Source organism: Varanus komodoensis, unplaced genomic scaffold, assembly GCF_004798865.1.
Source record: "Varanus komodoensis strain SLA01 unplaced genomic scaffold, ASM479886v1 scaffold46_3, whole genome shotgun sequence".
NCBI classification, from domain to species: domain Eukaryota; kingdom Metazoa; phylum Chordata; class Lepidosauria; order Squamata; family Varanidae; genus Varanus; species Varanus komodoensis.
Window position 1 is genome coordinate 6,168,130 of NW_025336044.1, and position 26,039 is coordinate 6,194,168.

The 26,039-nt window shown below is 45.2% G+C and overlaps 2 protein-coding genes across 8 annotated transcripts in view; one reads left to right on the forward strand and one right to left on the reverse strand.

Moving 5' to 3' along the window:
* The window catches only part of KLHL25 (kelch like family member 25), a 116,536-nt gene that overhangs the window by 85,584 nt on the left and 4,913 nt on the right, over nt 1-26,039 (reverse strand). For 3 of the 7 annotated variants that reach the window (XM_044444977.1, XM_044444972.1, XM_044444975.1), the window contains one exon: nt 10,184-10,331. The gene's annotated coding sequence lies outside the window, so the exon portion shown is untranslated. Of the gene's footprint in view, nt 1-10,183; nt 10,332-18,504; nt 18,798-18,839; nt 19,061-19,732; nt 19,862-26,039 lie in introns of those variants that run through there. The other 4 variants (XM_044444973.1, XM_044444976.1, XM_044444974.1 and 1 more) reach the window with 4 other exon arrangements.
* AGBL1 (AGBL carboxypeptidase 1) overlaps nt 19,909-26,039 on the forward strand; it is a gene marked incomplete at its 3' end in the record, with an annotated part of 102,536 nt that continues 96,405 nt past the window's right edge. Inside the window, exon 1 of the mRNA XM_044445006.1 lies at nt 19,909-20,037. Within this exon, the coding sequence (XP_044300941.1) occupies nt 19,933-20,037 (105 nt within the window). The remainder of the gene's footprint in view (nt 20,038-26,039) is intronic.

Sequence of the window (26,039 nt, forward strand, 5' to 3'; positions counted from 1 at the left end):
TACTAGGATACTTCATGCCATGTTCCTGATTGGTCATAATATAAAGAAAACAGCATTGGTGGCTGGAAAATGGACTGTAGGACCCTTCTGTCTCAGCAGGCATAGGACTGTACCCACGATCCCATTTCATCCATTAATTTAGACATAATTGCACTGGCAAATCACTTAGGGTCTCATTCTTGTGTGTGTGTTATTTCTTCTTGGCTTTGACTTTTTTTGCTCTTGGTCCAGGAGCAAAAGAATGTTCATCTTCTGTCTTTGAAAGGTACTAGCCAGTGACTTTCTGCCTTTTGTTTTCTCCTCCACACCCTGCATAAAAAGTCTAGGAATTGAAAATATAATGGGGCTATTCATCAAAAATGCTAAGAGCTGTTAAATCAGTGAACTGTGTGAATATACATTTGTTCCTATTAGGTGCTGAAATACGAGAACTTTGCGCACCGTCACTGCATGGAGCATAGCTCGTTCAGCATGTAATGGCCCAAAGGCTCTGTGGCTCGGTTGCATATTTTTATGTTGGAACCTGTATCTGCTTATCTACATCTTAATCTATACATGCCTCTTTATCTTAATTTGCACTTGGCTACGTTGGACCATTTCTGCAGGCAATCTCAATGGGTTTTAAAAAATATTATTTAAGAACTGAACTACGCAATTTTCTAAAAGGCAGGGAAAGGGAGTTCCGCAAATTGGGCCTTCAGATCTCTGTGGCTGAGAAGGCAGGAGGCACCAATTGCACGGGGAGACGGCTACTGCAGGTTAGCTCCTCTGTGCTGCTCCTGTGCAACCTCATGCATGACTGACATAACCACAGGTGTTCTCCGTGTGTTCGTGTGTGTGTGGGGAGAAGGGGCTCTGCTATTGCAAGGGGAAGAGTGTAAGGCAATGACATGCACTTTGCCCACAGCAGTACAACTCCAAAGGGCCAGTGAAGACAATTGTTGGGAGATTCTGGGCTGGTAAGAGCAAGTCATTCATCAGCTTGAATGGCTTCAAAGGAGATTAGGGAAATCTGTGTGGGAGAAGTCAACCAGTGCCTACCAGTCCTGATGGGTATATGCTCTCGGAGGCATGTCCTGTTGCATGCTTCCCACAAGAAGCTGGTGGCCATCAGGCTCAGAATGCTTCCATTTAGTCTAGACAAGAGAGACTTTGAACAAAGAAAGCAAGGTGGCCTTGTGATGTAAACGTTAGGGGGTGTCTGAACCAACTGATCTAGGGTGCCACCCTGTCATGATACCCATAAGTTTCTGAGTGTGGAAGCTGATGTCTGCCCAGTGCAGCGAAAGAGAACCAATGGAAGCCATCTGCCTCTTTGGATGCCAACAGAGTGCCATCTCTGACCTTGGATCAGGGAATCTGAAAAATCCTGCAGCCCCTGAGATGATGTCTTGGGCTGATAGGATTGCTTGCTTAAAGGACAGAACTATTCTTCTGGTTCCTTGGCAATGGGAATTTGTTTTGCAGGAACAAGGGAAAGAGATTACTCAGCACTGGCACCCCAGTTTTAGAATGCCGAGGGGGTTGGTGGTGTCAGTCTGACACTAGGCTAGAATATAGTTATTTGCTCAGGCATTTTAAAGTGCTATTCTAGTTTATGTTTGTTTGCTCTGGTGTTTTTATTGTGATCATATGGCTTTTACTGTGTTATGCTGAAATGTTCAGCATAGAAATGTTCTAATAATAATAATACTGTGTTATGCTGTAGTATATTGTAGAATCTTTTGTTTTTTGCACCTTTTACATATGGCATATCCTACAATATATGTACGACATACTGCATATAGCCCTACATATATATTTAATAAACAAATTCAAAATGATAGTAATGGGCTTCTCAACTTTTCAGGGAACCCTGGAGCTGTAATTCTTGGAGGAGGGATAAGAATCCATACCACTCAGAACCACTTCGCCCTCAAATTACATTTCCCAGGGTACTTCTGGGCAATCCGTTAGAACTGAGATGGCATAAAGTTAAAATGTGTGGTAGTGTAGATAATATCCTTTTAATTATGAGAGTTCCTGGATATCTAAATCAATGATTAAGCTCTCAGATATGATTAGCAATATACACCCCGAAAATGAGTGCATTTATTCATTATGGATTCCACTTTAAAATTGCTTCTTTTGCTCAAAACACCTAGTGGGGCTGGCAACTTATTAACAGAGCTCCACATTTTCTCATCTCTTGGGATGTTTTCTTTTAACACCCCTGAGTTATTTTTGTTTGCTTTTTAATTGATAAAATGTCACCTGAAAATTTAGATTGCTCCACCCTCCCCCTGTTCTATATGAGAAGTGAATCCGACAGATTTATAGTTCCCTGTAAAATCCCAGCCTTGTTTATAAATTGCTCAAGATTGATTAAGCAATAAAAATGCTTTTAAGACAGAGAGGTAAATCTGCCAGTTAATTGCCTAGTGCTTTACATTATAACCTAGTTACAGTGCAATCCTTGTGCAGAGGTTGGATGGCTGTGCTCTGTGGACCTCCTACAGACACTGGTGTGAATCAACACAGGTGCCCTGTTTAAAAACTGTACCAACAGATAATTGATACAAACTGGGGAAGCATTTAACACACCAAATCAAATCTGTTTCTTTAATGCAGAAAGTAAAATAGTGCTTCTCAGGGATTGGGACCATCCCTTTGCAGCTCTGTCCCAAGAAGGCAGGGGAACTGCTTCTGAGTCGGATGGGGAAGACGAGGTGAAAGATGTGGGTGATCCATGGGTATGGAAGCAGGAAATTGTTGAGAACAGGAGAAGGACAGGGAGGGAGTCCAGCTGCTGTTTAATTTTTCCAAGGGCAGCCAAGCAGATTCCTAACAAAGAGAAGGGGGATGCAAGATTACAATGAATACAAGACCCAAGGGTTAGGCATCAGATAAAAAGAGGGGCCATGCAGGGCTACATGGCATCAGGGAGGTGATGTCATAGGTAGACCCACAGTAAGGGAGGAACTTGACAGCCCTTCTCAGCTTGATAAGGGTGCGCAGTTGTGCGCAGTGTCAATCAGGTGACTCTCTAACCCCTAGGAAACTAGCTGAGATGTACAACCTACTGTGTTATGCAAAGGATGCCTGGACCAATAGTCTCTTTTGGGTGCCACAGGTTACTGTTTGAAGCCTGAGGCAATGTTTCTTTGTAGTTTGCATTAAAAAAATGGAGAAATACGACTTGATGCCTTGACTGCCAAAAGCCAGGGCTGGGCACACAACTGTTTGTTTTCCTGGAATTCACTCCCCAAAGAGGTCCGCCTGGCACCGTCGTCACTGGTTTTTCGGCGCCAGGTAAAGACCTTTTTATTTAAACATCATTTTAATTGTTAAAATATATGATCTGGCCAGGGCAACTTCTTCCTTCTCTTTTCTCCTCCTATATTATTTATTTACTTATTTTATACTGATAATTTTAATTTTATATTATTATGTTTGTAACTCAATGTATTTTTTGTATTTTTGTATTTAATGGTAATTTATTATGTGCTATTGTATTTCAATGTATTTTATTGTGTTGTAAGCCGCCCCGAGGCTTCGGCAAGGGGCGGCATAGAAATGTAATAATAATAATAATAATAATAATAATAATAATAATAATAATAATAATAATATATCCCCTCTATATTTGGGAAATGTGGTGGTTCAGAAGACCAGATATAAGCAGACCAAAATATATCTAACTGGGCATATTTCTTTCTCAAACTAACTTATGGTCACTTTCACACTTGCGTGTATCTTTTGAGCTTTATACATCCTGGGTTACTAGGGGGTGTGTGCATGAGTGGACTCTGGTGATAAGCACTGACTGAGCCAGATGGCCCGAGTGTGAGCAGGTCCTGGGCCTCCTGCATTGTTTTGGTTTGGTAAGTAGCCGCCCCGTTGAACTGTTTTGGAGAGAGTGGAGGGCTGCTTCCACTTCCCAGTGTAAATTACTTCTTCAACCTGCTTTGGACTTTACCAGAGAAAGAACAGGGGTAGATGCTGCATCTGTTCCTCTAACCCTGCATCCCACCCCACTGTGCTCAGCAAATCCATCAATTATGCTGGTAATAAAATAAAGGAAACATGAAAAACCTTCCCCTCCCCAGTTACTGAAAGGATAGGCAAATCAAGACAGGGCTAACACAGTGTGAGATCCACGATTCAGATGGGAACAGCCACAATATTCACTAGAGCAGCCCCTTTGCATTGCCAAAAAAGAGGAAATTCACACCAAAACAGAGGAGAAGATGGCATGAGTTTGCATAATAAGTGCCTATGCTGATGAAAACATGCCAACACAAATCTAGAAGTAATTAAGCAGAAATAATTAAGAAGAAATTAAGCACCCTCGAGGGGAAGACTATGGCAAGATGACCTGTTGGCTTCCTCAGTCCACCAGCCATACATTAATTGCTGATGCTCAATTTCAAGGCCTCTAATATCCCTTGTAATGGCTCTTTAGCTTTAATGTGGACTATTCAGGTCTACAAGCTGGGGGAAGGGGTGGCATTCCTATGTGGATGGGTCATCTTGGGCCCATATCTGCCCCAGAGTTTTTGTGGGGGTGGAGATGAAAGATTCTCATGGACTGGTTTGAGCTCCTGGGAGGAAGGCAGGTTGATGATTTATTTATTTAAATCATTTATATGCTGTCCTTCACGATTGTGTCTCAGGACGGCTTTAAACCAATAAAAACGATCAATAAGACAATGCAATAAAATTACCGTAAGGTAAAAGTTTCCCCTTGACATTAAAATTTAGTCATGTTTGACTCTAGGCGGCAGTGCCCATCTCCATTTCCTAGCCGAGGGAGCCAGCACTTGTCCACAGACAGTCTCCATGGTCATGTGGCCGGCATGACTAAACACCGAAGTGCACGGAACGCTGTTACCTTCCCACCGAAGTGGAACCTTTTTACCTACTTGCATTTGCATGCTTTCAAACTGCAAGGTTGGCAGGAGCTGGGACAGGGCAATGGGAACTCACCCTGTTGTGCAGATTTGAACCGGCGACCTTTCGATCAACCAGACCAGCAGCACAGCAGTTTAAACCACTGCACTACCTGCATCCCCTAAAAATTACCATAAACCAATACAACTAAATCAAAACAAAAGCAACTGTGAACCACTAAAAAATAACAATTAAATAAAAAGGTTTTAACCTGGCGCTGAAAAGAATATAGGCTCGGTGCCAGGCGAACCTCCCTGGGGAGTGTATTCCATAATCTGGGCACCATGATGGTGATGATGAGGAGGAATCTGCCAGTTTCTATGAGAGGTGAGAAACGATTCGGCTATACATGGCATATATGTCACATTGCAAAGCTGATTTGCTGCTGACTGGATTTGAGATTAGTTTTACCCAATCTGCATTTTATGCCAAATCAATGAAAAGTGGTCTGAAGGAGTTATGAATGCAGAAGGAAGGGGTGGGGGGCAAAGAGAGAGAAAGCTGCTGTATGTTTGCCTCAGGTGAACAGGGTTTTATTGCTTCTGCTCTCCGGAGTTTTGTAGCTTGAAAAACGGTTGTGTAATTCCAGCGCTGTACAATTCAGAGTTGGAGGCCTGTGAAATATCCATTGCTTATTCTTCGGGGATGGGCCACTTCAAGTTAAACTAAACACATTTACTTGGACCACCTGAAGCATAACCCTGGGTGAAATTTGGTCAGTTGTGATGCGTCTATCAATCCCCTTTAAATGCCTTTAAAGTTTTGGGTGATAAATAATTAACAGAGAAATGCCTGTCCTAAGTGGTCTGATTCACCACAAATTCAACCAGTAAGACTTTTACCAGGATGACTGGGGGATGAATAGGCTCCACCTATTGAATTTCTGCCCATCAAATAGCTGTAAAAATGGCTTGCCAGAAGAACAGTCAGGAATTGCACAACAGTAAAACTTTTCACTCGGCCATTCACTAAGTACAGAGCTGATTTATCTTTCTCTATCTCTTGCTTTCCTTTCTAATCTTGAGGAGCACTGAAATTGGGTTTCCAGAAATAGCCTCCAAATGGCATGGGACAATTGGACACCAGTATTATTTCCTTCCTCTGAATCCCAGGTCTCATGAATCTTTCCAGGATGACTCTGATGACAAGAAGCACCTGATTAGCCAATTTGGACAGTGTGTGGTTTCAGGTTTCCACTGCTGTCCTTGCAGTGACTGATGGGTGGGAGTCTGGTCCCTTTGTGAATCTTGGGAGCAGAGACAGCAGAAGGGGCCAGAACAAGCATGTAGGTAGATTCCACAAAGACCTACTTTCATTATGTCAGGGACACTGTGCGAACCACTCCTCTCTTCCAAACAGAGCTGCGTTCATGTCCACCAACTGAAGAAACACATGCAAACGGGCTGGACTTGTCTTTTTGCTTCTAATGGTGTCTTGAACTGCAGAAATCAGCGGGCATTGAAACTTTCCAGAGCCTGCATGTCAGGGAAGGACATGCCTGCTGTGGTGCTTTGAAACATGGACCAGCTTAGCTGCACTAGTTCATTGGTGGACCACACCAAGGTGGGCAGCGTTTAGTGTTCCACAGAAACAGCTCGCTAAGGTTGTTTTGTGGGTTGTCCCTAAACTGGGAATGCTTTTGACCTCAGGGATGAATTCAGTTGTAGTGAAGCACTTGGGGGCTGCCTTCTAGTGGTGGGTGGGGCCTAAGGCAAGGGGGCGGGGCCAAAGGCAAAAGGACAGGAGCCGAATGCCTGCATGACTTGCTTAAAGCCCTTTCAGTTATCAATCAAGCCTTAGGATGGGTGTGCTCAATTCCTTAGCTTGTCACAGGCATTGGGTGGGGGACAAGTGGCTGGAGAGCCCGTCTCCCCTCCCCACCCCCAGCGTGCCTGTGATCATGCCCATCTTCGCTGTGATTAAAAAAAATAATTACAGAATGGATTGACCTTATTTACATTGAACCTTATGAGGAATTTGACTTGGCTCATGACAAATTTGGGTTGCGACCAGAGTCGTGGAACGGATTAAGTTCATGAGTCAAGGTACCACTGTATAGCTAGAAGTGTGGCTTCCAGATCTAGGGAGGTGTTGATTCCGTTCTACATGACTTTGGTGCGCCCACAACTGGAGTCCTGCATCCAGTTTTTGACTTCACATTACAGGAGAGATGTAGCTAGGTTGGAATCAGTTCAGTGCAGGGTCACTATCGAAACTTGGAATTTTGACTCTAGAGGCTGGGAACTAGCTGCTTCACATGATTGCTTTCCTTGTTTCTGCCCTTTAGAGATTTTGTTGGCAAGTGGTAAAGCTGACTGAAGCAGGAAAGACCTGGCATCATCTTCTACAAGCACTTACAAAATTAACCTGAATTCACAGAATAAAAGAAAGGAAACATGGTATTTTATTTAGTGCCTGCAATAAAAGTGTCTATTTTAATAAAAATCAATGGTGACTTAAAATACACAATAAGTGTTGCAACATTAATAAAACATGCTGCACATTAAATCAGAGTTTACTGTGCAACTTGTGTTGCTATTTACAGCACACATTTCAGACTTGATCATGCTTCCAGCCGAGAGTGAAATGGTTTAAAACAGCTGTCAGAGGGAATAAAATTAATACAGTTGCAGTGCAAATAAAAGGCAGCAGAATCCTGAAGGGAGGCCTCCTTCGAAGCTCCAAATCTGTTCCCAGACAGTGTGAGTGTGAAGGGTTTGGCTGTGACTCAGTGATTCTAATAATGTTTCTTATGCAGAGCTCATAATGCAGAAAGAGAGCAGCTTCTGCTTGGGTCAACATCCATGCAGGTTGGCTTTTCTTTCTTCCCCACCCCATATGCCTTTGAGAGAAGGCAGAAAATAACCCTTCTGACTCGCTTCATTTCTGTGTTTCTATGTTTCTAAACCACGCACAACCCATGAAGCGACTGCATGGTTTGTTGAGTTGTCACCTGTGCTTTGTCCATCATTGGTTCAGATCACACAATAAACCATGTTCCAACAACAGCACACTATTCAAAGATAACCAACATCCAACCCAGATCAGCCCTTTAGTGTGGGCTATCATGTTGCCTGAACCCAGTTAGTCCTCAATGTCCATTGAAGAGCAAGCCACCCCAAAATAATTTTCACAGCAGCAAGACTGCTGTTGCAGAAATCAACCCCACACCCCTAGTTAGAGTAAGGATTTCAGTAATGTTTGGAGGGAGCAGGGGCTTCTGAGGAGGGGTGGCAGGCACGTCAGCATCCCTAGTAATCCCCAAATGCTGGTGCTTTGTCTCCACTACACCCCAGTAGAGGGTTCCCACTAAGGGATGGGAGGGCAGCCTGGAACTGGCCCTGTGCTTTCACTTATCCCACAAAAGCCAACCCCCAGTGATGCAAAAGCTAAGATGGAATTTGCTCTCTTGGTTAAATATATATTACGAAGAGTGTAATTGTCTGACAATGCAATACTAACTGTTCAAAATAGAACTCAGCAGCTGCTGCGGTGTGTGAGTGACAGGCTGTCTTCTCCATGCTGGCCTACCATTTCTGCAGAGGCATTGATCTGTCTTTGTATTAAGGGCCTCTGTGCCTCCTGCCTCCCCAGACCAAAGATTTAATTCTGAGGGACCCTGGGGAGGGTGCCGAAGACTGAAGGACAGCATCGCTGGCAACGGATGCCAAAGGCCCTGAAAGAACCTAGCAAGCTGCCCTGCACTGACTGACCTGCTGGTCCACCTTCCCCACTATTGTCCAGTGATGGGTGGATGACGTGATATCCGCTCTATGTCAGCATCACCTGCATTCAGTCTTAACCCTGTTCCCTTAAATTTCGGCATCAATCTACCCATCTTCCTTTTCTTAAAAAAAAAAAAAAAAAAAGCTGCATGGAAAGGTACATTTATTTTTGCACTCGGCTTCCCCTTATGTATGCAGCCATGTACGCAATGCTGAACTCTATTGCATACACATCTTGGCATGACATGTTTGGGTCCCGCATGGGGTTGCACAACTTGCAGAAGCTGTGCCTGGGAAATCGCAGTGCTGCAATCCTTTCTTGTTGTTCTGCCCAACAGCTGAAGCTCTCTAGGTGCTGTGCTTAGTTGATAAAATACTGTAAAATACCACGTACAGTATAAATAACAGTAGAAACATAGCATTTCACTAGAAGTTAACACCAGATTTTAATAGCTTAAACAGCTAAGACAAATCCATGCTACTGGGCCTCTTGGAAACAGTGAACAGTGCCCCCTTCTGCACATTGCTTAGGGGTGTTAAATGCCTCAGCATGGGATGCAGTCTTAACCTGGTGCTGATGGGATGGTAAAGTTGCCATGAAGCAGGCCTCAGTAAGGAGTTGATTTTGTAACTGAGGGCCACCACAGGGAAGGCTGCCACCAACCAAGCCTGGAGTACTGCCAGTAACTAAACTCTGGGAGAGAATGGGAAAAAACCACACCGGAATTGGGAAATCACCAAACGATTTTGGAGAAAGGGGGTTTGGGCAGCTGAAGAATGCCAGAGAACCAGATGTGGCCCACGAGCCGAAGGTGCTACATCCCTGCCTCAGTGGCTTAAACTCAAGCTATTTAAAGAACTGTTGAGGCCCTTATGAACCTGCCAAACAGTAAGGGAAATTCTGAGGTTCTGTTGGTATGCATGGCAGGCACCCTGGTCAGGCTTTCTTGGGGAGGGCTCCATGTTTCTGGAATGCCTTCCCTCAGGAGATATGGTTAGCTCTGTCTCTATTTTCTTTTAGGCAGTGCCCACAGGAAAAATGACCCTCCAAGAATCCCCGACTCATGTTAACTGAGAGGATAGATCAGACATTTCCGCTGCATGGCGTTTTTAGTGGCTGTGTTTTCAGGCAAAAGGATGGCAACCTGAAATAGGATGATTTAACTTGTTCTCTTTAGTCATTGGCTTTGTTATTTGCTTTTTTAATACTGACGTATGTGTTTTTAATTGATTTTAGCATATATGGTATGGTTCCCTGGGAAAATACTGCATTTTGAAAGGCAGCTTATATATCACTTGAATAAAACAAATGTTAAGGAATCAGTGTGGACAAAGATCCAAGCCCAGTGCAGTGGCCCCAATCCACAGTGCTGCCCCTGCCCTTCCCACCCAGGTGTAGGTGCTTTCCGAGAAAGAAAAAAGACACTGGGACATCCATGGCACATCTCTTATGACTCTCAGATCTTTTTTTTTTTTTTTGGTCCAAGATTTTCAGGATCATAGCGCAGGACTTGAAAGTTAATTACCTTGACAAATTGCTCTTTGCAATAAACTGGTGGCTTAAACAGAAGTGGTTCTTGTTTTATCCAGGAGAGGTCAGTAGTAAACAACCCGTTTTGCCTACCTTTATGCACAAAGCTTTGGGATGTTTGGAAAAGGAGACTAGGAATTCTCCTAGAAAAAGAAAAAAGACAAAGATGCTGATATATGCACGACTGATTATAATCACTGCTGTTACAGACAAGTAGCGGCATAGAACATATTTCCCCCTTCCAGGAATTCAAATATGAAACTGCCTGGACACCGTTCTCCTTATCTGTGATGCAGGGGCTAAAGGGGTCCAACATGGGATGGACTGCTCCATTTCGAAGCAGGTTAAGCACACTCAGCTTTTGGGGCTTACAGGCAAGGGCCATGGATTCACAGTGACTATTGTAAAGCCCATGGGTCCCCGGCTATATGGACAAGCCCAGCTGGAGGCCGATTGTCCATGGCTTGCTTGCCATCACAAACTCATTCACCCCAGATACATTTATTAGATTTATATTTCACCTTTTCTCTTTCAGGGAACCCAGGGCAACTTACATAATTTCCCCCTTCTTGCAATAATTGTTGATGTTAATAATTGCACTTTCAATGGACGTGGTGCTTTGGAAAGTAACATAAGCAAAAGATAATAGTTCCTGTTTCAGTCTAATGTTCACCAGAGTCAGATTCACTAGAGAAGGTAGGAAAGCAAGAAATGTATATATGTTCTCCTGCTAGTGATTTTAATCTTGGGTGAGTGCATTCATTCCCCATGTTTCTTAATTTATAGGGCAGTACAAAAGCTGGGGTTGTGCTTGGCTTTCCTTTGAAAACAGAGCTGCATTTTTAGAGTTGCATTTATCAAAACCAATGGTTATTTGTAGCCTGGAGTGCAGTTAAATGTGGCCATTTACAGATGTGCAAAGAAAAAGAAATCTGTGACAGGGGCGGGGGTGGAGGCACAAGCCAACCCAGTTTTGCATGAAGTGCATTGTAATGTCTGGACATGCAAATTTAGAAGGGATTGCCAGGATTTTAACCCTTCCATCATGGAAAGGACTTTGAGGAGGCAGCTTACACTTGTTTGGTCTGCTGTCCAGGTGCTAACTACTTATGGGAAACTTTCAAGGGGAGCTGCCGTTCATTCTTTGTGTGACTTTGATCTTGGACTGAGCAGCCCCTCAAACAGAGAAGGGCTTCAAAGAGAGCTGCTCTTTGTAAAGCAGGCTGCATGGACACCATAAGTGAGCTACCACGCTAATAGGAAGTGTGCATTACACGGGCCTTCTGATTACTTGTACAGTGGTTCCCTGTTCATGTCCAAGCACCGTTCAAGGTGGTGCTAATAATTTACAATGCCTGAATGGTTTGTTTGAACAGTGCCTTGGCTGTGATGGATCTGCTACACTCAAGGCTTTCCATTTGGGGCAGCTCACAGGCAGCAAATCCTGGACCCCAGCAAAGGGCCACCTGGCATTTCAGCCAGGGAACAAATGGCATCAATGTACCGTACCCACCTCATGTCATACAGGTGGCAGATTGGGGGCCATTTGTCTCCCATCTTAAAATGGTTCCCCATTCCTGAGGGCATAACCAGGGTTTGAAAGTTAATGGCTCCTTTGCACTGCTGCACATTATGCAGGACAATCCTGTTCTGTATGCATGACTACTTTGTATATATTAGTCAAAGTGTTTAAAAAAGTTTCATCCATCCATGTTTCCCATTTCCTTATCTGTCCCCTGACTCACCTCCTCTTAGCTTTATGCCTCCTGCAACTCCATCTACACATGATGGCTTGTAGCTTATGGATGTTGTAAGAAATTGACATGGCCGTGAATTAATCTCAATGTGCATAATTTTTTTCTAAACCCAGTGAGATTTATGCTTCCCACTCCACATTGTGAGAGGTGATCTGCCAAAGCCATCTGTCTTGTCTTTATGATTCCTCTTAAACTTTTATGTTTTCAAATATGGTCTGGTTATGAGTTAACAATACTGTGAAGATCAATACCTGAATCTGACTGGGAGAGCTCAGTCAAAAAATTCTTTAACAGCTTGGGGTTCATAAAAGTGAATGTCGGCATAAAATGATTATGGACCCTTCTTCTCACTTTTCCTCATTCTTGCCCCTGCCTGCCACTTTTCTCTGCTCCCTGATTTGCACAAAAGGTTACTGCATAGGCTTGGAGAGCTTTTTAAACTCTACATTTGCACATGTAGTTGCGGCTTTATTGTTCTCTAGGGCATTGATGTTTTTTCACCTGAACACTAGCCAAGGAGTAATATGCATGCAAAAACCATTGAACAGTGCTGTAGATGTCTGAAAAGCAGAACATGAAGAATCATCAGAGTTTGTGTTTGTTGGGTGTGTGCATGTTTTACCATTGTGACAATCTTACCTGGAATCCAGCTCTCTTGAGTTTGCAGACTTCCTCTTGTGCTTGGTCCCATCTTAGCAAGCGAGTCAAGCTGAGAGGAAGTCTGGATACTCGCAGAACCCTGCGTGTGCACACAACAACTCCTCCCATGTCACATGCAGCATAAACTGAGGTTGCAAGTCATGTGTATGGATGGGAGATCTGCCTGGGTAGTGGTTGTATGGACCTCAGTTCCTGGTGAGTGCCACCCATAAAAGGGTTCTTCAAACATCCCGAGAGTATTAAAGTAAAAAACACTCTATGGGAGGCCCCCAAATGCCTGGCCCCACTAGCAAAGGGCAACCCAGCCCAGCTTGCCAGGTCCTTAAGAGCCCTCTACCCTCATACCAACTATGCAGTTCCAGGCAGGTAGCAAAATCAGCGTTCCAGGCAAACTGCCCTTCATGCTGTTGTGGGGTTCAGGCTATACTTTTGGTTAAGACAACTGCTTTACTCTGAGAAACTTGGAGTCACAGGACCAATCTGGTCCTCCTGGGATCCCAAATCCAGCCTTTCCATACTCCCTATGTGGTCAAGCCCACTTCCCTACCTCACTCATTTTTCCCACCCTCCTATCCTTTGATGCTTTCCAGACATTTATGCCTCCCTTGTCCCATTCTAAAAAGTTCAATAGGTTAGGAGCTTTAAGCTACAATATGTTAGTATTGGGGGCAGGCTCCTCAAGACATGCTCAGAGCAAACTTAAGACTTAAGTTGGGCCCAGCCAATCATAGACTTAAGGAACAGCAGAGCTGGAAGTGGCCAATAAGGCCAAATGGGTCCAGCTTCCTGCTCAGTACAGAACCCCAAGTTAAAGCATCTCTAACAGCTGGCTGTCCAACTGCCTCCCTAATTCTTCCTGTGTGAGAGAGTGCATGACCTTGCTAAGTCATTGGTTTTGCTCTAACAGTTTGGAAGCTTTTCCTCATGTTCCTCTGGATTCGTGATTCTGTTCATAACAATTTGAGCAGTGGTAGCTATTGCATAGGTGAGCATTCTTGTCTCAACCCAGCTTTTTGTTATTGCGTTCTAGTTTGTGCTGTTTCATCCTGAGGCCTCTTGCTGATTGCCTTCTGCTCCAGGTTGGGCCTCTCAAGACTACAGATGAGTGGAAGGTAGATCTCCAGATGTTTTGGACTGCAGCTCCCAGAAGCCTTTGCCTGCAGCATCAATGGTCAGGCATACTGGAAGTTGAATTTCAAAGCATCCAGAGATCTACTTTCTCCTCACCCCTGCTTCAGAGCCTGCCAAACCAGAATTCTATAAGCTGTCAGCCCATCTGGAACTCAAGACATGAAAATTCCACCACTCTTGGATTTATTCAAGCATTTGGCTGCTTGCTGCCACCAATGCAAGGTTAATCTTGACATCTCAATTGCAGGAACCAAATAGAATTGATAAAATTACTGTCCCATAAAATCTATTTGGCCTCTCAAGCAATGGAGCTTTAAAAGGAAACCAGTAGCAAGCTGAGGAGAATGAAGTACAAAAAGCCCATTCTGTTGGAGCCGATATTGAGAACTCTTTGTAATTTGCAAGAGTTGTCAAGGAATTCCATCTTCCCTTTTGTTCCCCCTCAAGCTTTTAATCAGTTCTACTTTGGTTGCAAGACCTTCAAGGGACATGGACTCAAATCTCTTTGTAATCAGACTTGTCTCTTTAGCCTAAAGGCGATAATTAATGAAAATATTTACAAGTTCAAGGCAAAACCTACTAGAAATTTGTTTTCCAGAAGTCCTGTCAAAATGTATGGGATCTATCCAAAAGCACTGCAATGCACTTGTGCTGAGCCTGCTTTGAAGTAGTTTAGAGTAATGTTCATAAGGCGGATTGATTTTCTTCATGTGTATTTATTTGTTACATTTATATTCTGCTTTTTTCTCCAAGGAACCCAGGGCAGTATATGTAATCTTTCTCCTCTCCACTTTACAACTTTGTGAAGGGGGTTAAGCTAAGAGCTGTGACTGACCCGAAGTCACCCAGTGAAGGAGGGACCTGAATCTTGGTCTTCCCAGTCCAACCTCTGCGTACTACACTGACTGATTCCCCACATGACTACCTTGTGGGGTGGGTAAGATGGAGAAAAAGTGATCAGGGAGGGTGCTTGAATCCATGAGACCCCAGAAAACAAATGCTCATTTTGAAGTGTGAATATTGATGAGCTATGCTAGGGGTTACATTTCAGGGGACATTTTCCTTCTTGGATTCCCTTGTGGGCCAGATGACATCAGGGTGCAGGTCTCCTTCTACAATGTTAGGTATGAGCTCCTACCCACTCACATCATCAGGTCCTTGGGCAAAGGGCTGACTGGAACCCCTCCTTCCATGCTCACACTTCCAGAGGCTGAAGGGGGATTCTGTGTGGACTGGAGGTGCCTCACTTCTGATATATGTGCTCAGCAAAGCACATTTTTGGCCACTGTTCCTTGCAGTGCCAGCTCCAAGTCTATGAGGACCCTTGAGCAAGCCATCCTCCACCATCCCCTCCCTCACTGACTGGGTTCAGAAAACATGCACACCCACCCTCAAAGGTGGGTTTCTGTTGGACCATGGCTTGTGACAACCATGGGTTATGACGTTAGGGTATGTTAATGATGAAGAGAACTGGTGTGTTGCTGGGTTGCAAACTGAGGACTGGTGAGCACAACTGGGTTCAGACTACACAATAATCCTTGTTTCAACAACAGCCCACAGGAAAACAACAACAACCCACATGCCACTCATGCTCAACCCTAGTTTGTGGGTCACTGAGTTGAGCTTAGTACCACAGTCACCAGCTGCTGTTTTTCTTTGCCATCGCAAGCATTTGCTTGCTCAACAGGGATGGACCCAGTGAACAAGTGGTGCTCTTCCTCCACACTTTCTCCCCATGCAGGTGAGCAAGCAGGTTGTAATGGTGTGTGTGTTGGGCGGGGGGTGTCCAGGGGACTCCCATCAATAGCGCTTGCTAGTGTGCATGCTCTCAGAAGGTGCCTATCCTTGATGCTGGCCATGGATCCTGCCACCACCCCACTCTTCCCAAAGGAGGGGCATTTGTGTAGGACTCAGGAATGGAAAAACAAGAGTGGCAGAGAGGGCAAGTGCTGTAGGGACACTGCCAACATCAGGCAAAGGGCGTTGCGCCTGCCCCCACGTGAAAACACTCAAATTCATGCAAGAATAGTCCCTATTCAAGCTCCCTTGCTTGGAATAATCATGTGGTTCCTAATGGTGACACACTACTCTTCTTTTATAACTGGATGCTTAAAAAGATTTATATTTGTAAAGCAATTTTGAATTACTATTGAAATTGCCAGAATGGAAAGGAATCCATTACAATCATTCAAATCACCCTGAAACATATCCCTATTAATTTATTATGATCATCTGAGATGTAATAAGGGGTTTCCCTCCATATTTAAAATGTTGGCATGGTGCATAATACATTGGTGTTTACCTGTGGTGTTGTGGAACCAGGGCTTGTGGGGGTAATTTATTAATTTCATTTGTATGCCACTCCATAGCCTGAAGGCTCTCTGCATGGCTCACAGAAAGAGCAACCAGCAGCAAAAACATAAAACCATAGCAAGGTTAAAACAAGAACATCCAGTACAGCTCAGAATCCAATTAATATAAAATACAGAACAGGAGAACAAGTGCACAGAATGATAAAAACCAGCAGCAAAAATAACATGCTAATCTTTTGTTTAAAACATGACATTTTTAAATATTAGAAACAATTTTTCAGCCGCTTCAGAATTCCCTGTTCTCTCAAGCTTAGCAAGACTCATTGTGACAGGGTTCAAATCACATTAGAGTACAGGTTAAGTGTGAGTTCTTGTTGAAACATTGGTATCATGATATCTTAGCCCAGCATGCACTCAACAACCCACAGTTCAAAATCAAAACCACGGGCTGTTCATGGTTAACCAGGAATGACTTGTTGGCAGCGTTTGGTTCAGACAAAACAATGACTTGCATTCCAGCGACAACCCACAGCTCAGTGACAAGCTTAATCACGTTGTCGGAAGCTAGTAGTGGTGGGGCTACAATAGTGGAACGCTCCCTTTGGGATACGTGGGCACCCCCTGGCACTGCAGGAGAAGCAGATACGTTAGTTTAGCGCGGAGGGCGGGACAAAAGTGGGCTCCGCCTTTCTTCTGCTTCCCTTGGCCAGAGGGGAGAAATGGGAGCAAATTTGATCTGATTCCACCCCATCAGCTATCAATTTAGAAGTGACCATGCTGTGTCCATATGTATGTGAAGCAGTCTTAATCCGGGGAACATGTTGTTGACCTTTCAGGAAAAGGAAGACTTCGCGGGGACTTTGGAAGGTTTCACAGATTCATATATTTCTGGATTTCAGAGGACTGGCATTAATACAATGGAAGTGGGATTAGTTGCAAGTGCTTTTATTTTTGGACTGCCCAAGAACATCATGATGTGTGTGAGCTAGGCCATTTTTCTACCCTGTATGCTGACTTCCTTTAAAAAAGATGCTGCAGGAATTGATAGTTTTGCCCAGCTTTTCTGACAGGTACAATTATAACTAGAAATGGAAAGACAACAACAAAAAGGATGTAGGTGGGAGTGGGTGGGCTTGGAAAGAGATAAACAGCATCCTTAGCTGCCTTCAATTAGCTCCAAAGTAATTTTTCGTTGGTGGGATTAATCGCTGCAGCATGCTGAGTGCTAGCCGGGCTTATCAAATAGGTTTTCAAAGGGATTCTGTCCCCTTTCCTTTCCTCTGCTTGCCTTGGAGCATTGTTCCTTATATCTCCCTTGGTTATTATATGGAATTCTTTTATTAGACACGTTGGGCCCAGCCAAGGCAAGACAAAAGCTACAGCAACTGGCCCAGGAAGCACAATTGACAGCTGTGTTAACTTCCCCCCAGTCAGATTCTTGTAGAAAGTCCAGAGAACAATATTTTTAGGAGAACTTGTTTAAAATGGTCTGCTGGGTAGGAGGGAATCAAAGCAATAGAAGTGGTGGGGACACAGGGGGAAGATAAGGGGCACTTCATTTTGAGAAAATTATGAAAGGAGGTCCAGTCTGATTATAGAGCTCGGGAAAATTATTTCCCCTTTCTTTTTATTCTTTGCAAATATTATCTCTGCCTTCTGTGCTCTGGCATTGCATCTTTGAGGAAAGTAATCTGCAAAGGAGGCTGTGAGATTAGTATCCAGCAGGACGTTTTATACCCACAATTAGGCGTCTTTGACTCCCGTTCCAAAACACAGGCTGTGGCAGGGATCTGATCCGCCACTGGGCATGGCATGTGCAGTTGGCCAAGCTGAGCATCTTCCTTCCCTATCAAAGGCATAGCTGGAAACCCGGGCATGTGTCATTTTTGCCTTGCACTTGGCAGATGAGCTCTTTGCTGGCCGTGGCTCATATTTGAAAGCTCGCATGATTGGACCATTAATGCAGATCTGAATCTTGGTTGGGTGTTGTCTGGGCTGACAACAGCAATCTTTCCTGAAACAGGAGATATTCGCCTGCGAATGGAGGTGGGTGGCGCCATTTGCACACACAGCATGCGCTCTGCTGCTGAGTTTCAACCCTCCTCTTAGAAATACAGCGATGCTTCTTGCCATTGATTTAATTGCGTGGATCTGCAAGTCCTCACTAGCGTATCAAGTCAAAGTCAGAGAAAGCTGCCACCCAGCGGTCCTCCTCACAGGTGTTCTCAGAAATCAGAGTGTGCTTCCCTTTCATTCTGCACTACCGGGGTAACTGGCAGGACATTTCTGGCCCTAGCTGGAGATCCTGGGGACTGAACTTCAGTCAGGAGAGCCAGTGTGGTGTAGTGGTTAAGAGCGTGGGACTGGGACTCAGACGATCCGGGTTCTAGTCCCTACTCAGCCATGAAGCCAACTGGGTGGCTTTGGGCCAGTCACAGACTCTCAGCCCAACCTACCTCACAGGGTTGTTGTTGAGGGGATAAGATGGAGGAGGGGAATGATGCAAGCTGCCTTGAGCCTTTTGTAGGAAAAAGGCAGGATCTAAATTGAAAAATAAATAAATAAATAAACCACAGACCTTCACAGCATGTGAATCACAAGCCCCACCACTGGGCAAAAGTTCTTCCCTTGAATATAATGCAAAGCTGCACCATTCATATCTGGGAGTTCAGATGCATCTCAGGTCTGAATGAGGAGTCACTGCCAGTTCAGAACCCCCCAGGCCCCCTGCTTCACCCCTAAACACCATGGCAACTTGCTTGGGTTGCTCATAAAACATCGTCCTACATACCTGGCACAGGTAATGTCTCAATAAGGCAGCCAGGTGTCCATTTGAACTGTTGCTAGAGGACCTCCTTCCATTGGAAGACATGCACTATTCGAACTGGTCAAGTCCAGGTTAAAGAGGAGGAATTCCCAGGAGGGTGGCAGACCCTCAGGTTACCCATTCACAGTGAGTCCCCGGGCAGTAGATGGAATGGCACACAAGTCACCTGGCTGTAGTTTTCCTCACTGCGGTGAGATGGGCTGCATTTCAGAGTCAGGGCCAGAGAACCTGTGACCCTCTAGATTCCCATGATTCCTGACTATTAGTCACCCTGACTGGGGATGATGAGAGTTCAGTTTCAACAGTAATTGGAAGGCCCCAAATCAGAATACCCTGGTTTAAATTATGGCAATCATTTCTAAATGAGCATTATATTAGCCTTCTATGCTGTTCTGTGCCATTTTTTCTTTTTTTGGAGACGTGGAGGTGTCCACCTTACACATATAAAATCTGGTCCAGTTAATGAAAGGCTAAAAAGCACATGCATCAAGGGCTTGTAAAGGTCCTTCCCATGTTCTGCCAGGCTGATTGCGGCCTCCTTGCCTTTGCCCAGCGTCCTGCCCATCTGAGGGTGTCTCCAGTTTCATTAGGACAAGAAGCAGGCAGAGCAATGCAGCTGGCACAGCCCCTCGGGAACTGATCAGCTGAGAATGCCTGTCAAGCAGCCAGCCTCCCTCCCTCCCTCCCTCCCTCTCCCATGGGGTGCCTGGAGGAACCAGAGGCTCTCGCTGCTTTCCCTTTGCTCTCTCCAGCCACCCACCACCCCGCACGCCTCTGGCCCTGCACCCATCCCGGAGACCTTTCCACAGGGCACTTCGCTTAATCCCCCAGATTCTTTATATAGGAGTTAATCTCACCGTCACAGTGGGAGAGCCCCAAAGGGACGGGGCGGGTATTTGTGCCTGTGTGTATGTGTACATTTCTCTCTCGCGTGGAGGTCTAGGGTTGCAAGACTTTCATTTTGACTCTCTGCCGCTCTGTGCTTAACTTCTCTCATTCTCAGTTTGGACTGGGACAGGAGTGGAGCTGCTTGGCAAAACCACTCAGTTGCAGTCGCATGTCTGCTGCTGAGAGAGAAAGGGAGAGAGAGAGAGAGAGGGGGCATAGCAGCATGGCTGAGCAAGAAAGTAGTGGCTTACACGTTCTTCTCTCTGCTCTTCAGGTAAGAGGACTTCATACTACAAGTAGTTGAAGAGAACCCATCTAGCCCCTTCCCTTCCCTTCCCTTCCCTTCCCTTCCCTTCCCTTCCCTTCCCCCTCCTCCAGCTTTCTTTCTCATCAGAATCTCATGACTTGTGACTGTCATGAGAATCATATACAAGTCCTTTCATATTCAGCACCCACACACACTCACAACAAGGCTAGGTCAGGCCATCATTGAGGCTGCGTTATGAACCACTTTTTGGTGGGTTTGAATCTCCCCACTGACTGCGACTATCCAGTGTTAGCTCAGACAAGCTCCAGTCTCTCAGCTCTCCAGCTGCAGTGTCAGGCAAATGTCAGTGACCTTCCTTGTCAAGTTGTTGTGAGATTTGCTGTGATAGTGTGCATCAAGTATTTTGATCTGTCTATGGTGATTTATAAATAGTAAGTGATATCATTGCATCTTTCCCTGGACCAGCCCTGACTCTTTTACATCCTTTGTGAGCTGTTGGATGTTCCCTCAAAAAAGCAGCACAATATTATTTGTTGTGAGCATCTTAAGCGTTTTTTTCTTTTTGAGTAAGCACTCCGTTACGTGAAACCTGAAGAAAATATCTTTCAGCAGAATAAAACACATCTGCTCAGATCAGGCAAAACTGGCTAGAAGGAAACAGTCACTTGTAGGGTCTTTCTGAATGAAGTTTTTATCATGCTACCTCCCTGCTTCATTCGTGGCACTTCATGGAGTGTTTGCGCATTGTTGTGTTCCACTCCGAGGCCTCCTGCATTTGCCCACCACATCCAAATCTTCTTAGAGCAAAAATAAATAAAAAATGAAGGAGAAAAAATGGAAGTGCTGCATAATATCTTTTGCTATGATGTGTTGTGCTGGGACCCCTCCACTGGGAAGTACCTTTGGTATAAAAAAAAGATGTAGGGAGGAAAGGGAGCATAAATGAAAACAATGTTTATGCAAAGCTAAGAATGCAATGCTAGGCATGTTTAGACCAGACACATGGGCATTCTGCTTGCTGTAGTTTTCCTATCCTTTTATGACAAGTGCCCAAAGCAGGACTCACTTGAAACCTCAGTGTGAAAAGAGCTTTAGGCCAAATGTGATTCACACACAGCTGACTGAGATTCAGCAGGAAGATGACCAACTTGTACCATAACAAAGAGGGGCTGGATTAGTCCAGCATCCTGCTCCAACGGTGGGAGGGCAATGCAGCCAGCATCCTTGGGCACTGGCCACACGGTCACTTGAGCTCAGCAGGGTCTTCCTTGCCTGGCAATGGCTACCTGCAAATGCAGCCGGGAGATGTCGGAGGATGAGCCTGGGTTCATTACGCTATCCAGCCACGTTCTTCCCCAGCACTTGGGCTTCGGAGCTTGGAAATAACCATTCAGATTTTTTTCTTAGTCTATGTAATCCAGAGAAAGAACTAAGAACTAAGAATGCACACAGAGAGATGCACACACAGATGCATGTACAAGCGCACATTCCAACCTGCTTTCCCTTATAAAGCCATGCGTTTTCTGCTTTGAAAGTGCATTTCTAAAATATAACAGAGTCTTGATTTCACCACCCTGAGTAAGCCCTAGGATGGCTCCTCATGCACCCCAATATGGCTTCAGGAGAACACAGTTGCAAAGACTCTTTGCCGAACCAGAAAATGGTTGCAAACATTTGCTCAGCTCAGAGACACTGCTCTGAAAAATGAAGGCTGTGATTGATGTTTGCCATCCATGAAGGTATCACCGCCCTTTGCTATTTTAAAACAATGGCTCCTGTGAACAAGCATCTTCACTTTGATGTGCTGCTTAATTGGTCCAATCTAGCTATGTTCCAATAGTGTAGAGTATCTCTCTGTGCACATAGATTGTTCTTTTTCTTGCTCTCTCTCTCTTTCCCATTTCAGAACACTAATCTAAGCTTACACAATTTGCTGTCCTCAGTTCAAGTACAACCCAGCAGACAAATTTCACAGCCTGATAAATTCTGGGTAACTGTTGGTGTTTAGCCCCAGAAAGTCCTGCAGAGAACAAATCAGATTTAACTGAATCCCTGCTGTGCGCTACCCATGATCATAAATAGCACCAGTATTTCCCCAAGGACTTTCCGTACATTTTGGGGCATTTCCTTTGAGAACCGGTGTGGTATGGTGGCTGGTGCTAGACTGGCAACTTGGAGATCTGAGCTCCAGTCCAGAAGCTCATGGGGTGATTTTGGGTCAATTGCTCACTCTCAGTCTAACCTGTCTCACAAGGTTGTTGCGAAGATGTAAAAAGAAAGTGGGTAGGATGTAAATGCAATATAATAATGATAATAATGATAAACTGTTGTCTTGACTTATTTGATAGGTACTGGAGAAGTTGCTTCCCCTGGTGCACTGAGGTCTCAGGTTGTGTTTAGACGCCGTTGTCAGTGCCTTACCGTTCTAGGCTCAGTGTGTGCTTTCATTCCCACCCCGTAGTTCTTGGGATATAGAGGTCTGCATGCTATTTGAGTCTGGATGCAAAGTAAGGGCAAATGTAACATTCTCAGCTTTTCCGAAGGGGCAGAACTTTGTATGTAGAAGGTTGCCAGTTCAACCCCTGGCATATCAAGCCAGGGCTTGTGGGATTTTCCTGTAATGCTGGACAGCTGCTACCGGTCTGTGTTGAACATGCTGAGTTAGACCAATGGTTTGGCTTGTTCGCCAACTTTCCGTGAGGCTGTTTTGTAAGTGCCTGTGGGGCGCATGAAGCTGCCTCAACGCCACCTTTTTCTGCCAGTGTTGTGCTGTGATTTCTCCTCCCTGCCAGTGACTTCAAGTTGCAATTTGTGTATTCCCCAAACCCCTCAGGGTGATGCTACATCAGCAGCAAGCATCCCTTTGAAGCTGGTTGTGGGGAAAATGATGGCCACAAGTGTGGGTCTGCCTGTGTATTCTCGCCCAAGACCCTCTTTGACCCACTCTTTGAACAATGCTGCATGTTGACTGGGCCTCCCGTGGAGGGGATGGGGGGTGGAATCCGTAACTTACTGCTTTACACACTGTTTCTGCTCTGTTTGCTCTTGTTTCAGTGGGTTTGCTCTGTTGGATACCAAAGTAGTTTATATCGCTGTCTTAGTTTTATCATCTTGGATCAGTTGCCTTGATCTGAATTGCATGTGCTCCTTTGTGGGTGGGCTGCAGATTCTGGCAAGAACAACCAACCAAGAAACAACCCTGCTGAAGCAGTTTGGCCACCAGAAGGCCGCAGCAATGCAGCCCATCTCCCCACCATAGGGAAGTCTGCCACCCCTTCGACTTGGGTGCCTCCTTGGCCAGTTTCTTGGAGGTCAACAGTGTCAAAGCTTCAGAGCTCCCTGTTGTTTCCCCCTTTTCCAGGTTCTCTTGAAATCAGGCAAGGGTTGGACTGTCCTTCCAAGAGGGGAACCTTCACATGAAGGTCTGGCCTTCACCCACTCTAGTGACCATCACCAAAGTCGGGGACTCAACTCAAGCAACTCACCCTGTAAGCCCTGTCAGTGACTCGACTCAGAGTCAGCTCAGGAGCAACAAATGAGTGTCTCAACTTGACCCAAGAGCCCTACTTTTTATGACCGAGTCACTCCAGGGCTGACCATGCACACCTGATGCGCAGCAGAATATCCTGGGGCAATCCCAGTGGAAGGCATCTGTGATGGGCTGGAAGGCAGGCATGAACACAGCAGAGGCAGTGGGAAGGAGGAAGTTTCACAGGGTGGGGGAGGATAGGGAGGAGGGGGGTTCGATGGGGGAAGGGAAGGGAAGGGTCCCCTTCTTTTTGGCATGAGGGAGGGGGTGTTTAGTGAAGGTGGGATTGTTATGAGGCCTCACTGTGCCAGGCTGAGGGCCAATCCTGTTGCGAAAATCATTTTCCTAAAGTGCAACCTTGATAGATCTGAAAAACAGCAGCAGGTTGGGGGCCAATTGTGTAGCAAAGATTGTTTTTCTGAATCACACTCCTGATAAACTCAAATAGCAGGACAGCTTTGTTTAAATATATTGTGGTTGAAGTGCAAGACTTCAGTGCATCCCTGAGGGAAGTGCAGGTGGGATCACTGGGGTTGGGGTTGTCTACAACTCTCCCACTCCCCTACAGCCCACCCCACCTTCACCTCCCTTTTGCTGTTAAAGTCGGCTCTTGAGACTTGACTCAGATTGCTTGCAATGACTTGAGACTTGACTTGAGTCTTGGAGTAAAGGATGCAAACACATCACTATCATTAGGCAGAGCCAAGAGGCTATTTCTGTGTGACATCGAAGACCAGTTAACAGCTAGCTTTTCTTCTTAAGGGATTTTTCCTTCCAAGGAGAAGTGCTCATGAGTTTTCCAGCCTTAAAGGCCAAAATAATTTTCCTGGCCTCAGGTACCGCACATCTTGGCCTTAATGTGGAGGTCGGGGCACCATTTGCCCTTCTGCCTCAGGCTGGGGAGAGCTATTGAAGGGCCTCTGTATTGGATGCACAGAAGCCCCAGAGTTGGAGGCTTCCAGGCATGGATGCCTGGGATGGATGGAGAGAGGCACTTTGGCAGCAATCTTTGTTCCCCCATTCCTCACATCTTGCATTCCATCTGGGCAACCATTTTAGTGCAGGGATAGGAAGAAGGAAGGAGGCTGCAGTGCTAATTGGGATGGGTTCACTTCATGGCCACTGCCTCATTCCTTGGCACATTCTTTTAGCTCTCCGCAAGGCTGATTTCTAACTTCAGAGAGGCGGCCGGTGCAGCTCTTCCCACACTGGCAGCAAGGGAGTGGGACAGGGTCCTATGCTTGGAGCCCTGAGGTTGCAGGACCTTGGAACTGGGCCTCAAGTAATCCAATAGCCCCCACTCAATGGTGGGAGGCCAGAGGATCGCACACTTAAAGCGCTGAGGAGATGCCATTCAAACCCCTACTTCTCCATGGAGGTCATTTGGTCATCATGGCCAGTCTCCATTTAACCTGATTCATAGGGCTGTTGTGTGGATTGAATGGGAGTGAAAAAAAAACAAACTTGTATATTCCCCTGAAATCTATGGAGAAGCTTTTGCATCCAGTGATTTATTCTTCTTCTGCCAGGAAGGGAAATTAGTTCGTGATTTAATTTCTGAGACCTTTCATGGAAAATGTCATTCCATGCAGCAGTTAGGAAATGTCGCTTTTCAAAGGCAGAGGGAAGCAATTAGATTTATTTTATTTATTTAAAACATTTTTATGCTGCCCCCATCGCAACAAAGCCTCGAGGCGGCTCACAACAAAGACAAAATACATAAATATAACAATTAAACAGTAAAAATAGTAAAACAGTAAAAATAGTAAAACAGTAAAAATATTAAATATTAGATGGTGGCATGTTTCATCCTATGCCACAGAAATGCATACAGCAAGTAAAATAGAAGATTGTAAAGTAGAACTGCATAGAGATGTCATGGTGTGGGAGGCCATGGGTGTTTGTTGTGCAAAAGACACAAGCTTCGTTGGCATTCAGAATCTGTGTTTGCACCACAAAACACAGACGGAACAGAAAATTGCCTATTAAGCTGTGATATACACATTTGGAAGATTTACCCACCCATTTTGGGATTGCATTTGGACCTGCAAGCCTGGCTTGTCTTCTGTTTTTTCCCTGATGCTGCTCCCCTGTGTCAGCTAATTGTTCAGCTCAGTGCTTGCACAAATCTTTCAGGTGCTCCCTTAGTTTTTACTTCTTTTGACAGTGCTGCTTGGGTAGTGCTTGTGCTCATAAGGACAGTGCAGGGAAGCCTGCTCGTGGGGACCATTTTCTTTTCTGGACAATGTCCCAGTGCCACACACTTTGAGTGCACTTGCAGGGGAAATGACAATGGGTGGCACCTGTCCTGGCTAGAGGTGAGCCCAGAGGTGGTGGTCTGTGCCATGGCCTTCTTCCGCACTAGGTCACACCAAGCAAAGTGTGAGTCAAGGCAGGAGAGAGCGCGTGACGGGCAGTGCTGACTGAAGCAGCCCACAAGGACAGCAGTCAACCATGGTCTTAAGAAGGCTGTCAGCAC